Genomic DNA, 13,370 nt, shown 5'->3' on the forward strand with positions numbered 1-13,370 from the left:
TCAAGGCCTGTGGCCACAAAGCTCCTTTCTAATCGCGCCGTGGGTTAGAGGTGCAGTGCTATACCCTGTGGTTGTGAGACCTTCTACCTCGCTCTTTCATCAGTGTTTTATGGAACATTAGATACTGTAGCACCATTTGCAATCAGCTCATTTCTTCGACCTGGGAATACCCTTCCATTCTCATTCCCCACCAGTCAATCTCTCCTCGAGCTTGAGATCGAAGACATCATGTTCAACCGGCGTCCTGATCTTCCAATGCTGATGCGAGTTGACCGGCAGATGCGAAAGAACCCTGTACCAAGCAAGCCTCGATAATGTGACTTAACCACAAGTCGTGGATTGAAGGGAGACTATCTCGCCGTGGCCATGAGAATGGATCTCCAGGCTTTTTCCAGTCTTGCATCGGGTCAAATTTGCAGTGCTGGCCCGTTACAACTTCATACATCACTGCGCCAAATGCCCAATATCTGTCGTGACGGACTCTCCATCTGCATTCGAGTCTTCCATATTCCCTTCGAAAGATTGATTTCTCAAGGTGCATCTGATCGATTCTGAGTTGCCGCATGTCGAAGTCTCCCGGTTCAGGTGTGAGTCTTCCATCTGCGGGAAACGTCAACGCCTTGCCAAAGCCGCGGCATCTTGACTGCAAATTGCCCATTTCGAATGACCAAGCCTGAGCCGCCCATACCAAGTATTTCTTCGGTCACTAGGGTACCGTCCAAGTGAAGAAACCCCATATTTAGAAGGGCCCTTGCAAAGTGAAATAATCGTAAGCAGTGCCCGGAGTAGAGGAGACATGTCGCAAAGATTTAGTGAAGTAGGGACTACTATGATATGCTTGGTGTCTCGACGTTGTCAGCCCCTTGCCTCAGGTAGCACGCTAAACGCTTTCTTATCTGCTCGACATCCCCAGGCAGGAATGCTGGAGGAAGACAGACCGCATCTCGTGATTTGCTCAAATCCGTCTTTTTGAATGACTGCCGCAAGTGATCATGACCTTGCAAGGTCTGATCTTAGTCCATGCCCAAGAGCTTGCGTGGCAGTCAGCCTCTGGGTCGGTTCATAGCATACAGTCTTGCTGACAAAATCAATGCCCTGCTCACTCGCTCCAGGTAGGATGTCTTTCCAAGTTTTCGCTGGGAAGTCTTGAAACTTCATCTTTCCCCAGTCAGGATATGTGCTCGCAGAAGGCCATGTCTCATCATTTGGTGTGCCAAGCGTGGTGAATATCGACTTTATCAGTGCCAGTTCGCTTCCTAACGACCCAGCATCAAACAGTGGAACATGGCCAGTCTTAACAACTTCAGCAATCACACAACCGGCTGCCCACATGTCCAAGGAAGAGTCATATGACTGATGTCCGAACAACAGCTCAGGTGGTCGATAGCAGGTTGTACCGACATCGGTGATTTTGGAATCTGCCGATTCCGAGTCTTTGTCTTCGGGTGACCATGCGATGCCGAAGTCAATGAGGTAGACAGGCCCGTCCATGCTCTTGAGCATGATATTAGAGGGCTTAATGTCGCGGTGGATCATGCCTAGCGCGTGGATATGCTCTAGGGCTTGGAAAAGTCCTTCAAATACCATCCTTGCCTGTCGTCTGTCGAGTCTCCCTGACCGAAGGAGATTCTCGAGATCCTGCCTCAGAAACGGAAGTACAAGTATGAACTGACCTCCTGATTCGTGTACGGTGTCCAACAGAGGGACAACGTGCTCATGCCGGGCCCTGACCATGAGTCGAGCCTCTCTTTCAGAGTTGTGTGGAGGAATCATCATGGCCGGATGCGTGACCTTCAAAGCCACAATTTGTACTGGAGCGTGCTTGTCTTTGGTCTGCGCCTTGAAAATGGTCGACATTTGACCATCTGCATGAAATGTTGCATACTGGTAATTGCCAAAACTTGGTCCTTCGTAGTTCAATATCTCCACATCTGACGGAGGCTCTGCTTCCTCTGGTAAGGGATCTGCCGCTGGTTGCAGGGCAGCCAGTGCTTTTTGAAGATCATCTTGGTATTCCACCTGACGTTGTGAGCTACAACGTCAACATCTTTTGACCGTCAGTCGCTTACTTCTGAGATGGCTTTATAGCGAAACTCTTCTTCAAGTTCTCTAGCTTCTTTACGAGCGACATCGGCACCTTTGCCCAGTGCAACCAAAGCATTTGTCCTGCAACCAGTTGGTCAGAGTCATGGGGAGAATTGGCACAAGCTTACAATAAAACAATACTATTCAACCTCTCAGAGAAGGTGATATCGACAGGCATTTTGTTGAAGGTGTTTCAGAACACCCGCTTCCGTAGCCTGATGATCACCGCAGAACCTTAGAGCAGCAATTCTAGTCACGAAGTTTCAGGATCCAGATGATATTTCATCCTCAGAGACCTGGTGAATATGGTATGTTGCCTCACCAACGCCAGCATGCTTCAGGCACAGCAACTCTTCCAAGCGGTTGCTCGCACAATGCGTGCAGCAGGCATGACATGGTCATTCAGCTTAGAGTAAGCTTTCTGAAGCAAGGAGAGCAATGGTGGCAGCAAGGCTGAAAAATATCCCGTAGGATCGACCCGGCAACCTGGGGAGGAGCAATAGAGATTTTGGGGGAGGCGGGCGGCATGGCTACGTAATCAGGGCCCAAAGAGCTTTCATCACCCCAGTACTCAGTAGCGAGGCTCTCCCTCCACGTAACCTTCGATCTGTGGTGGCCTCGCAATGCCCTTGCGTTCCACCACCTTTCCCTTGTGCCAAATATCCCGATCCACTTGAATTTCCATGGCTGATTGACATCAGTGAGGCTGTCACCATGGAGTTCTCTAGGACCGAGTATCCAACTCTTCTGGTATGACCCATCTGCAATATGCCGCAGCCCTCCGGGTAGCAGGACTGACTCCATTGCGCCAGGCTTCGTTGCAACCGGAACAGGCCGTCAATATCCTCAATGATCGCGTAGACCTCATTCAGAAAATCAACAATGACATTGCCGATTGGCTTCAGGTTAGCAAGACCTGTGCGGCTTCAAGGAACGGAGGCTGAATGCATCGCAGGAACGCCGGAGAGTGGAGGAAGCCTACGTCGCAGGCTTGCGGAAGCTCGCGCGAAGACCGCAACAAGATGGAGCGGCAGCTCTAGGGTAATGATAACACTCACATTGACTCTCATGCCACTGACACAAGTAGCATCTTCCAAATGCCATGGCAACGCATTGTGTCTGGCGCCGAAAATCTAGCGGCCTCTCATGAGACCCTAGCCACCAAAATCGAGACCGACGTCGAAAATCCCCTCCGGCACTTTGCGAGTCGCAATCGGGAAATGCAAGCGCTGTCCACAACCCAAGGCAACCTTAATTCACTTGCGAAAGAGCTAGTCAATGCTCAGAGGAGAGCTGCGAAAGGTGGAAGAAAGGCCGAGAGTGCAAGCTCAACGGTTGAGGATTCGTCGCGTGAGTGGGAATCACAAGCACCCTATGTCTTTGAGCAGCTTCAGGCGCTCGATGAGACGAGGGTAAATCATTTAAGAGACGTCCTCACACAATATCAAACGCACGAGTTGGATGCTACCGAGAAGAACAGACTCAGCGCAGAATCGTGCCTGAACGCACTACTGAACATCGAAACTGCCGACGAGATCAAAACCTTTGCCGCAAGAGCAAGTGGTGGACGTGGCAGCGTCCCTAGAAGGCGCAGCTCTGCAGCAGCCGGCGCAACAGCAGCCAGTTCTCATCTCCGTCCTCCTACACCACCACCTCCACGAAACGCGGACGACAGACAAAGCCAGCGCACCAATTCTTTTGCTGCCCAGGACAGATTAGCCCCCTGTAAGTCGTTCCGGCGCATGCTTGTCTAGAATTCATTTAACATGAGGTAGTACCCGATAACACACCGCACAAAGAAAAAGGAAGACTTGGTGGTCTAAAGCGGCTTGGGACCGTGATAGGCAGAAGAAAAAGTGTTGTGCCTCCCATCCCTTCACATTCAAATGAAGAAAAGAGAAAGACACGATCCTTTGTTCCGTTTAGAAGAGGGGACTCATCGCGAAGTTTCCAGGATCTGGAAGAAACAGGGCAGGAGCTGACACCCAGCACCACTCGCGACGAGAGACCTACGTCCTCGATATCGCATGACAGACGCGATGAGTTACCTTCTGGAGTCACCCCTCAGCAATCATTGCCGCTCACAAATGGCGCCAGTGCCTCACCAGCTCCGTTGGAATCGACGCCCGAATTCGCACCAACTCAACCTGCTTTACTTGACAATGTCGGCACACCGCAGACTCCATACCGCTCACCCGAAAAGCCGCAGCCTCCAGCTCCAGCCATGGATCCGTGGGCGCAAGACTCACATGAGGTTCCAATTGCACCTCTTCCAAATGAGGACTCGTCACGCAATTTCATGATACGAGAGAAGCCCATTCAAGAGGACGAGAGTGAAGCCCAGCAAGCCTTGAGTACTATGGCCAATCAGCTCCGCAGTCAAGCACAGACTTCAGGGATCAACCGTGTGCAGGGAAGCGTAAGAGGTCGACGAGATGTTCGAAACACTATGTACGTTCCAAGCAATGCCGAGCCTTCTGGAACAAACACCTCTATGCAGCGAGCAGGCCCGCCGGTTACCATCCCTTCCGGAAACAACCCTGTCGAGAACATCGCATCTCCGATGCAGCGACCACCAGCGGCTGCAATGATACTTGAAGAGCACGGTGTGGCCTCGGACACCACTTCCATTCATTCCTCTCGGAGCCTAGCAGGTCCCAGTCAGCATGTTGATCTTCACGAACCGGGATTGAATGCATCCATTGTAGAGACTGTTCATGCCTGGTTCACTGAAAGTGGGATCAGCAAGTCACTAGTCTTAGGTGAAGTGGCGTTTGCATACAATGCGATGGCTTCAGGTGACTCCAGTTCAGAGACCGTTCGCGTGCAGCACTTCGAGCGCCTCGACAAAGTTGCTGCCAATCCGATATTCATGACCCAGATCAAATCGACAGGCCAAGCATTAGCTGAAGAGCACGCAGGCTCATACATTGTTGCCACCTCAGCTATTCGGAGACCGTCGCCAATGATTGGCTTGAAATATCAACTCCATATCGATGAGAGCAATCTCGGCCAATACAGTCCAGTTCTCATCACTCCTGCTTGGCAGGTCATTGAAGGACAAGTCAGCGTCATCATCTTGTACAGCCTCAACCCTGTTTTCGGAACCCAACCTTTGATCCTCAGAAACGCACAGATCAGCGTCAACCTCGATACCTCAGGAGAGGGAACGGGAAGGGCTAGTTCAGCAATGATGGCGCCTCCTCAAGGCGCTGTCTTCCGCCGCAAGACATCGGCTGTTGTATGGCGACATGCCGACTTCGCCGTCAAGCCAGAGCAGGAAAGACTGCTAGTCAGATTCATGACGGAAGGAGGCATGCCCAAAAAGGGCAGCATCGAACTTAAATTCGAGATCATTAGCCGAACCGCAAGTGGCATTGGCGTCGAAAAGTTGGTTCTAGGAGGAGAGGAGAAGGACAGCGATCCGTTCGCGGACGACACGGCTGGAAGCAGTGCAAGAGGGAGTGCGGAAGAGAGACGATGGGAATTAGTTCCCACGAATGCGAAGTTGGTCAGTGGCAGGTATACTGCTAGCTGAACTCTTCTTGCCGACACATGTCCAGATCTTAGAGGGAGGCTGTACAGAAATGTCGTGGTTGGATATTTCGAGCTCTATTGAAAGTCCTTAGCTGGATACCTGACCTTGGACATCGTCTAGTGTGCGAGTCCGCAATGGTTAGCGTAAAGTAGATAGCGACGTGAGAGCTCAATGGTCTTTGAGGGTGCTGAGAGAAAACCCGCAAATTGCAGAAATCGATTCAGTATTGAGTTACTTCGAGATTGACTGGATACAGCCATGGTAATGCTGAAGATGGGGGTATCCCCTTAGAGCTCGGCTGCCTTCCAAGCCTGGAGAGTAGGGCCCTCCGCAATAGCAATCGCAAGACCTGAACTCATCTCATCCAGAAACGCGACAAGAAACCGCGCAATATGCGCCTTTATATCGTTCAAAAGCTAATGAACATTTTCATGTGAGCATAATCGTAGTCCTCTTTGTGGGTGAACGGTAAGGTAGCGTAGCGCTGTTGCTATGTGTATCTGCGCCGCGAGATAGAGATTCTAACTCAAACCAGTTGGATTTCTTCAAGCTTTTCAACCCCATCCTTCTCGGCCTTCTAGTTAAGTTGCTCGAAATCTGCAGCCGTTGGGGGCGCCAATCATACATTACCCCGTTCGCACTCACTCCCGGCAGCAAAAGAAAGTGCTCGCCGGGCATGTCTATTTCAGCACAAGAACATTCCTCTCCTTGTCGATCCGGGCAACTTCCTTGACGAGATTGACAAACTCGGCCCTTCTCTCCTTGGGATGCGCCACGATCTTCATGAGGTCCTTGATCGCAATGCCCGACTCGGGGATCGCGCTCTTGATATCCTGCACGCTGGGGAACGCGGTTGGCGGCGGAGAAGCAGCGGCCAGCGGACTCCGTGCTCCTGGAGCGGGCGACGCCGTCCGACTAGGCGGACCCGTCCCCGGTGGTGACACGCTCATCTTCAACTTGATCTTCCTAGCACGGCTGCCGTCCGACATGACTCCGCCGTCGCGATCGCTCATGCCTGCATCGGTATCGGATCCAGCGCCGGCAACACGCTTGCGGATCTGGGTGGGCGCGGACGAGGGAACGTTTGCGGGCGACATAGGTCGCGAGACGCTGGGCGTAGGCTGAGTCGACGACAAGTGGTTCGATTTATGTTTCTTCTTCCGCGTCGAGGCATCTGTTCCGGACGCGTCGGACAAATTCGGCGACCCGGGACGCTTGAGACCCCTGGCCCGCTCGCGATCGCTGCCTGTTCCCTTCTTCTCTTTACGCCCGGATGGTGTACCGCCCCCAGGCGACGGAATGGCGGATTTCTTGCCGTCTTCGTCTTCCTTCTTGATGTTGTTGATACGTTCGCGCTCAAGGCGTTCTCGTTCTTCTTCGGAGTCCGTCTGTCATGGTCAGCGCTGCAGTTGGGGATCGGGAGTGAGAAGTGCGAAAGGGGGACTTACCGAAGACTCATACTCTGAATCAGTGCCATGATTGTAGTTATGCTCTCTGCGTTCTAGGGCTTTGCGGAGCTCTTTGAAGTTACGTTTTCGTGCTTCAGCTTCGCGTTTCTCGCGCTCCTCGGCCTCGTCGTACTCCTTGAGATCTTTGAAATCGAGGAAATTTGCTTGCAATTGGTCCTCCTTGATACGTTTCTCCGCGAGTTTCTCATCCTCGTCCTTATCGACAAACAGATCACCTTCCTCGTCATCCGCGAAGTCGTCTTCGAAGTCGAGATCAGCTTCTTCGCCATTCCGGCCTGCTATGCTTTGTGTCTGGGCGCCGGTAAAGACACCTTTCGAACGTCTGGCGGCTAGTTCTTTCGACGCTTCGGCGACTCGAGCTTCTCTTTGACGGATCAGCCACTCAGGATCGGTGCCTCGCTTTTTCATTGCAGCTTCGACTTCTTCTATGGTCATCTGCTGGGCGAGCTCACGCTTCGGCTTGAATTGGTAGGCTTTCTCAATTGGGATCAGGCGGAATCTCCCCGTCGACGCGTCTATCGCAGGTTCAAAGACAAAGGCCGCGTTGGAAGCCATCGAGCCAATCTGATGGTGGCCGATCAAGCAGTGCTTGTTATCGAAGTCTTCGAGATGCCATGGTAGTTTCTCCTCATAATTTGTCTGAATTCGGCGTTTCTCTTCTGCAGAAAATTCAGGCCTGAAAACCTGTTGCGTCTTCTTCTTGAACGCGTTCATCCTTCTGCCTGCGTTCTGAGATGGCGCGATCTGGGCGAGATTAGCCTCACGTTCCTTTTGTCGAATCTCTTTCCTCCGGGTCAGCTCTTCTCGTTCAGCCGCGTTGAGACCATCCTTTGGATCGACTTGACCCTCCTCTTCTTTGTGCTGGTGTTGTCCGGGTGGAGGGGCTCTTGGATCGCGTCTGTGCAGGCGAGCTGGCTTGGGGAACTCGGACTCATTGCGGATATCGACTGCTTTCTCTCCAGCTAGTTGGAGGATGTGGTATCTTAGTCCATTCAAAAGGTCTCTCTTTGTGGTGACAAGCTTGTAGTCTTTGTAAGGGATGCCTTCGGCAGTGATTCGCGGATCGCTGAAGCCGCTATATCTTTCATTCTCGGATATCGCGGATATCGCAGGAGAGGCTGCTCGCTGACTGTTTGGTGTCGAAGCTTGAAATGGCTGCGGCTTCACAGGGAGATGTCCGTTTACGGGCGGGGTAGGATGGCCATTCAACTGAGGTTTGACGGCCGGGTTCCTCTTCGGGCCTTTGAAGAAAGGATCAGACAGAGGCTTCTTGCGCCTCACCAGAGCAGGATTGCCTGGAGGCTGACTTGCAGGTCCACCAGTGGGGGCGGAGCCTGCGTTCATTCTGTGCTATGAAAACATGTAGTAGGATATTCGAGGCGGAGATTTTGACAGCGGATGTCAGAATATACGGGTCTGGACACGGCGACCGATACAGGAGAAGATTGGAAGCGATAGAACTGTTGGAATGCAAGTTACGATGTGGGTTGTGTTGTTGACACCAGTAGGCCTCAACTGGACTGCGGCAAGTTCATCTACAAGCAACCAAGAGAATGGCCGGAGTGAAGTCAGTGCCAAGACAGAGTCATTCGGGTGACGGATCAACAAAATTCCACCATCCCTGCCTAATGAATTCACTTGCAACTGACAATCCAACCAAACACATAACTACCAACCATCAACCATCAACCAAGCCACGAAGGACGGTCCTCGCAGGTCCTCACGCAATTGCCCATCGCCCGACTATTCATATTGTTCCCTTTATTCAATTCCTTTCGTCGATTCATTCACGCCTCTGTGCAAAACACGCTGTTGTTCTGGAGACCTGTTCTTAACGACGGGTCAAATATCACATGTATCCAGCCACCGAGGACAATATCACCAGCGATCCCAGCTTTTCCTGACTCCATCTGACTCGATCCCACCTTCTAATGAATCATGGACGGCTCCAATCCGACATCTGGCTTCGACAACCACGTCTGGAATCAACTTCAACAAATGTCTCACCAATCCTCGCACCGAGGACGAGGTGGACGAGGTAACTGGGGCGGCCGAGGCCGAGGCAGGAATCACCGTGGATATCCATCCTCTCATGGAAGTCAGACCTCCATCAGCAATCAGTCATCGGTCCAGCAGCCACCCAATACCGAAGACTTTCCACCACTCGGAAGCGCATTGCCACTTCCGCCACGGAATGCTCCTGCTCCTCATTATCAACAACACCAAGCGCCGGCCCAACCATTTGACCATATTCGTCATGGCACCCCAAGGGAGTATCAGGAGCGCGCGAGAGGTAATTACCGGGGACATGAAGGGCGCTTCGGTCATCAACCACACGTCCAACCGACACCACAGCCGGTCGCCATGCCCCAGTATCCTACTTATGGACGACCACCACCCCGTAATACTTATCTGTACCATCCAAATGCCGAATTGCACTATGGTACCGCTGAGCAACAACGAAATATGAGACATGTGATGATGAGGCAATCCGACTATCTCAATGCTGTTGGCCGGAGAGCCAACGAAGCGCATCGACTCACCCGCGAAGAGTCATTGACCAAGGAAAACTTCCGTCAAGACTTAGAAAATGTTGCAAAAGAGGCTCTTAGTGCGAAATATCCCGAGCTTGATGTGGAACAAGTCAAATTGAAGTGCTATGGTAGCCTTGCCAACGGCTTTGCTTTGGCAAATTGTGATATGGATCTTCTTCTTTCCTTGCCGAGCCATCAAGAGACCGTGAAAAAGACGAAGTCCTCAGAGGACCAGGCTGAAGCCGCCGAGGACCCAGATTCAGATGAGGACGAGGAACGCACCTTTAATGTCGAGGTTCGCCGTGTCTTGGAAAAGGCCTTCCTTGACAAGGCATATGGAGCACGCCTTCTCACCAATACTCGTGTTCCAATTCTGCGGATCTGCGAGCGTCCGTCCCCCGAGCTGCTGCACAATCTCCGAGACCACCGTGCCGCGTGGGAAAAGTCATTGTTCCAGTCTGTAGACGAGGCATCAACTGCGCCATGTTCGAATGACAACCCCAGTCAAGTGGTCGCTAAATCAAATGGTCAAACGCACGAAGATGCAAACTCCCGTGGAATGGACGCGCCCGACCAGGCGAATGTGGAATCCGCCAAAGGACTACCCTCTACCGACCTGGAGACAATAGACCAGTCAAGTGCTCGACAGCTGGATAAACAAGCCCTTGGAGGCGCGCTGGCGATCGACTCTTTCGGTCTCCAAGATACTGACGAACCAACCTCTACAGTTATGGAGGAAGTTGATCAGGCCATGGCTGATCTGACAGTGAAAGATTTATTCACTCCCAACCCAGCCACACGTGGCAATCCAAATCTAGACTTCGTGGGAGACTGCGGTATCCAATGCGACATCAACTTCACCAACTTTGTTGCCCTGCACAATTCGGCCTTGCTTCGACTATACCAAGGCTTCGATCCTCGCGTGGGAGAAGTGGGTACTTTCGTCAAGATCTGGGCTAAAGCGAGAGACATCAACACTCCGTACCGTGGCACACTGTCTAGCTACGGCTACATAATGATGGTGCTCCATTTCTTGATGAACATTGCTTCGCCACCAGTCATTCCGAATTTGCAGTACCTAGCGAAGATCGAGGATGGTTGGCATCCAGACAGGGAGATCCCGCTATTCGACGGATTCGACATCAGATTTGTCAGTCGGCCTGCGGAGATCCAGGAGTTGCAAAAAGACATGGCCAGAAACAAGAACAAAGAGACTACGGCCCAGCTCCTCCGAGGCTTCTTCCGTTATTACGCGACGCGTGAGGGCTTTTTCTGGACTCGCGACGCCATCTCTATCCGACAAAAAGGAGGCATCGTGCCCAAAGCCGAAAAGGGCTGGACTGAGGCAAAGTGGGCCGAATCGAAGAACAAAAACGTTCGACTGCGGTATCTGCTTGCCATCGAGGATCCCTTTGAGGTTGAGCATAATGTTGCACGAACAGTTGGCCATCATGGTCTTGTTTCGATTAGAGACGAGTTCCGTCGAGCATGGTCCCTGGTCGAGAGAGTCGGTGCCGGTGAGCAGATTCCAGTGGAAGCATTCCTCGAGCCTGTCATCGATCGCATCGACACCTTGAGAAAAGACCAAGACTTCCATAGGCAGAAGCAACTGCAGATGAAGCGGGAACTCGAGGCCAAGGAGAAGTTGTTAGTTCAGAAAAAGGACGATGAGGATTCAGAATCTCACACTGATGGTACGTTGGGGAATTCTATTCAGGGGAGAGCCCAAGCCCTTTCCTCTCTAAACAGCCAACACCTAAATTCGAATCCGAAACTGACCTCCGCGCACTCGCATCAGGGCAAGAACAAGTACAAGAACAATCGGCAGCCGTCGGAGAGCTGGAGACGCAGGAAGGTCTCAGCCGACAGTGACTGCGAGGATGAACCCGACAATAATCGACCAGAGGACAAAATCGACCACTCAGCAGAAGACCCAAATCCTTCGGCTGATGCCGACTCAGACAAGCCAGAGTCCAAAGGGAAGAATAAGCCCGATGCGTACTTGTGCTCGAGGACGGATGTACTGCTGGCCAATGGTCGCGATCAGTGGGGAAATCCGGTACCGTGGGATATCGACACTCAGGAAGGACGATGGCTGCATTGGAGGGACAAAAAAATCAAGAAGGGTACTATTCGCGAATTTTCCAACCCGACTCTGCGCGAATTAGACGAACAGTGCCCATTCGATGCTGAGCGACCGACGCCATACTCGAGTAAACCATACAATTCTCATGTCGAAAGAGCGAAAGCTGACAGACCACCCTGGCCTGCGAATCGCGATGACGATCACTCATCTCACTCCGCTGTCAAGGCCGACGATGGTGTCATCAAGAGTACACCGTCCATTCCACAATCAAGTGAGCGAGGCGAGCAGACTGTCACTGACGCAAACCCAAATCAAGGGCATCCTCTTGGGGTACCGCATAGTCGACAAGATGACGTTGTAGGCAAAGTGATACCGTGGGACAAAACCACTCGCGGTGGTCAATGGCTCCAATTTCGCGATCGCTGCGTTCGTAAAGGAGATTGGAAGTATCATCAGCATTCTCGCTTCACGCAGTTGAGCAATGAGTTCCCTTACGATGATCTCATGACGTGGGCGGAACTGGAAGAAAAGAACAAGGTGTTGCGCAAATACTACTGCCACTCCGTCTACCGCAACGAAGTACCTGAGAACTCCGTGTCGGGTGCGACGGAGAAGCCTACCGCAACTCAGACCAATCACGTATCTTTAGTCACTCCTGATTCGGCAACAGCACAATCTCAGGGTATCGATCACAATGTGGATTTGGTACCGGACAGCAAAACTAGCAGCCCCGATCAGGAAGCTCTTCGAGCCAGGCGACTGGCCTTTTTTGCAAAGCAGTTCACAGGCTCCGAGAGTGACGCTGGGTCAAACGCCAATACTCTATTCTCTGGACATGCAGCTCACAGTGCCTCGAATGAGGTGGAAAAAGAATCTATCGCGCCTGCTTATGGTTGTCCCATTGCTGTCCAACCAACCTCACGGGAAAGCGGCTTCGCGGACAGCACTCAATGGAATGGGGCCGTCACGGCTGTTAAGCTTGAAGAAGTGGTAGACGACGATTCCAAGTCGTTCCACTCTGCCAATGGTCTTCAAGAGGACGATTTTACAGAAGATCAAGGTTCTCGCGATGAGACACCTGACCTACAAGTTCCTGGGACCCTGTATCCGGACATGGACCGGAGCCAGCGACCAAGAGACGATGATCCTGACATTATGCCTATTCCGCGCACATACGGCTTTCAATTCGACCCGCGGCAACTGCAGGATCTTGCCATCATTGCTAAAGGAGGCAATGGGTGTGCCAGAGAAGGAGCACAGTTCAACATCGAAGACGAATATGAATGGGGTGGCGGAGGTGCGATGGGATGGCGGACGAGTACAGGGCCTCAATGTGTTCGCATCAGTAGCGGTACACCATATCTGCCTGGGCAAGGTGACGAGGAAGGACTGCTCAATGAGTTGCCAGGGGACCTCGACTGAATGCAGCTGACCTGGAATGTGGGTTCTCTGAGGGCTGCTGTTGTTTTGCGTGTGCTGGATAGACTCCAAGGATCGTATTATTCTGCATTGTCGACAGCTGGCTCTTTTTTGTCCACGACGCTTTCGACAGGCCCATTTCCTGGACACCCGCAGACTTTGCGTCTAGATACCTTAGACAGTATCCTCGCTCACTCACAGTCAGAAGTGATGACGAGCAAAATGCATCCTTAGCACTG

At 52.1% G+C, this 13,370-nt stretch overlaps 4 protein-coding genes across 4 annotated transcripts; 2 read left to right on the forward strand and 2 right to left on the reverse strand.

Annotated features, from left to right (window-relative positions):
• Positions 1–24: 24 nt before the first annotated feature.
• PV05_03000 (uncharacterized protein) lies at positions 25–2,531 on the reverse strand. Its single transcript, XM_013463618.1, has 3 exons — positions 2,214–2,531; positions 2,070–2,166; positions 25–2,019 (listed from the first exon to the last, which is right to left on the reverse strand). The coding sequence occupies exons 1-3, from the start codon at positions 2,261–2,263 to the stop codon at positions 991–993; spliced, it is 1,176 nt and encodes a 391-aa protein (XP_013319072.1). The 5' UTR covers positions 2,264–2,531; the 3' UTR covers positions 25–990.
• A 136-nt stretch (positions 2,532–2,667) lies between these two features.
• PV05_03001 (uncharacterized protein) lies at positions 2,668–5,870 on the forward strand. Its single transcript, XM_013463619.1, has 5 exons — positions 2,668–2,835; positions 2,898–2,990; positions 3,041–3,126; positions 3,173–3,810; positions 3,861–5,870. Exons 1-5 carry the CDS (start codon positions 2,800–2,802, stop codon positions 5,621–5,623), a joined length of 2,616 nt encoding a protein of 871 aa, XP_013319073.1. The 5' UTR covers positions 2,668–2,799; the 3' UTR covers positions 5,624–5,870.
• Positions 5,871–6,028: 158 nt separating this feature from the next.
• On the reverse strand, positions 6,029–8,608 carry PV05_03002 (uncharacterized protein). The gene is made up of 2 exons (XM_013463620.1): positions 7,072–8,608; positions 6,029–7,011 (listed from the first exon to the last, which is right to left on the reverse strand). Exons 1-2 carry the CDS (start codon positions 8,434–8,436, stop codon positions 6,304–6,306), a joined length of 2,073 nt encoding a protein of 690 aa, XP_013319074.1. The 5' UTR covers positions 8,437–8,608; the 3' UTR covers positions 6,029–6,303.
• Positions 8,609–8,759: 151 nt separating this feature from the next.
• On the forward strand, positions 8,760–13,368 carry PV05_03003 (uncharacterized protein). Its single transcript, XM_013463621.1, has one exon. The coding sequence runs from the start codon at positions 9,031–9,033 to the stop codon at positions 13,132–13,134; it is 4,104 nt and encodes a 1,367-aa protein (XP_013319075.1). The 5' UTR covers positions 8,760–9,030; the 3' UTR covers positions 13,135–13,368.
• The last annotated feature ends 2 nt before the right edge of the window (positions 13,369–13,370 follow it).

This window comes from Exophiala xenobiotica (assembly GCF_000835505.1).
Source record: "Exophiala xenobiotica strain CBS 118157 unplaced genomic scaffold supercont1.2, whole genome shotgun sequence".
Classification (NCBI taxonomy): Eukaryota; Fungi; Ascomycota; class Eurotiomycetes; order Chaetothyriales; family Herpotrichiellaceae; genus Exophiala; species Exophiala xenobiotica.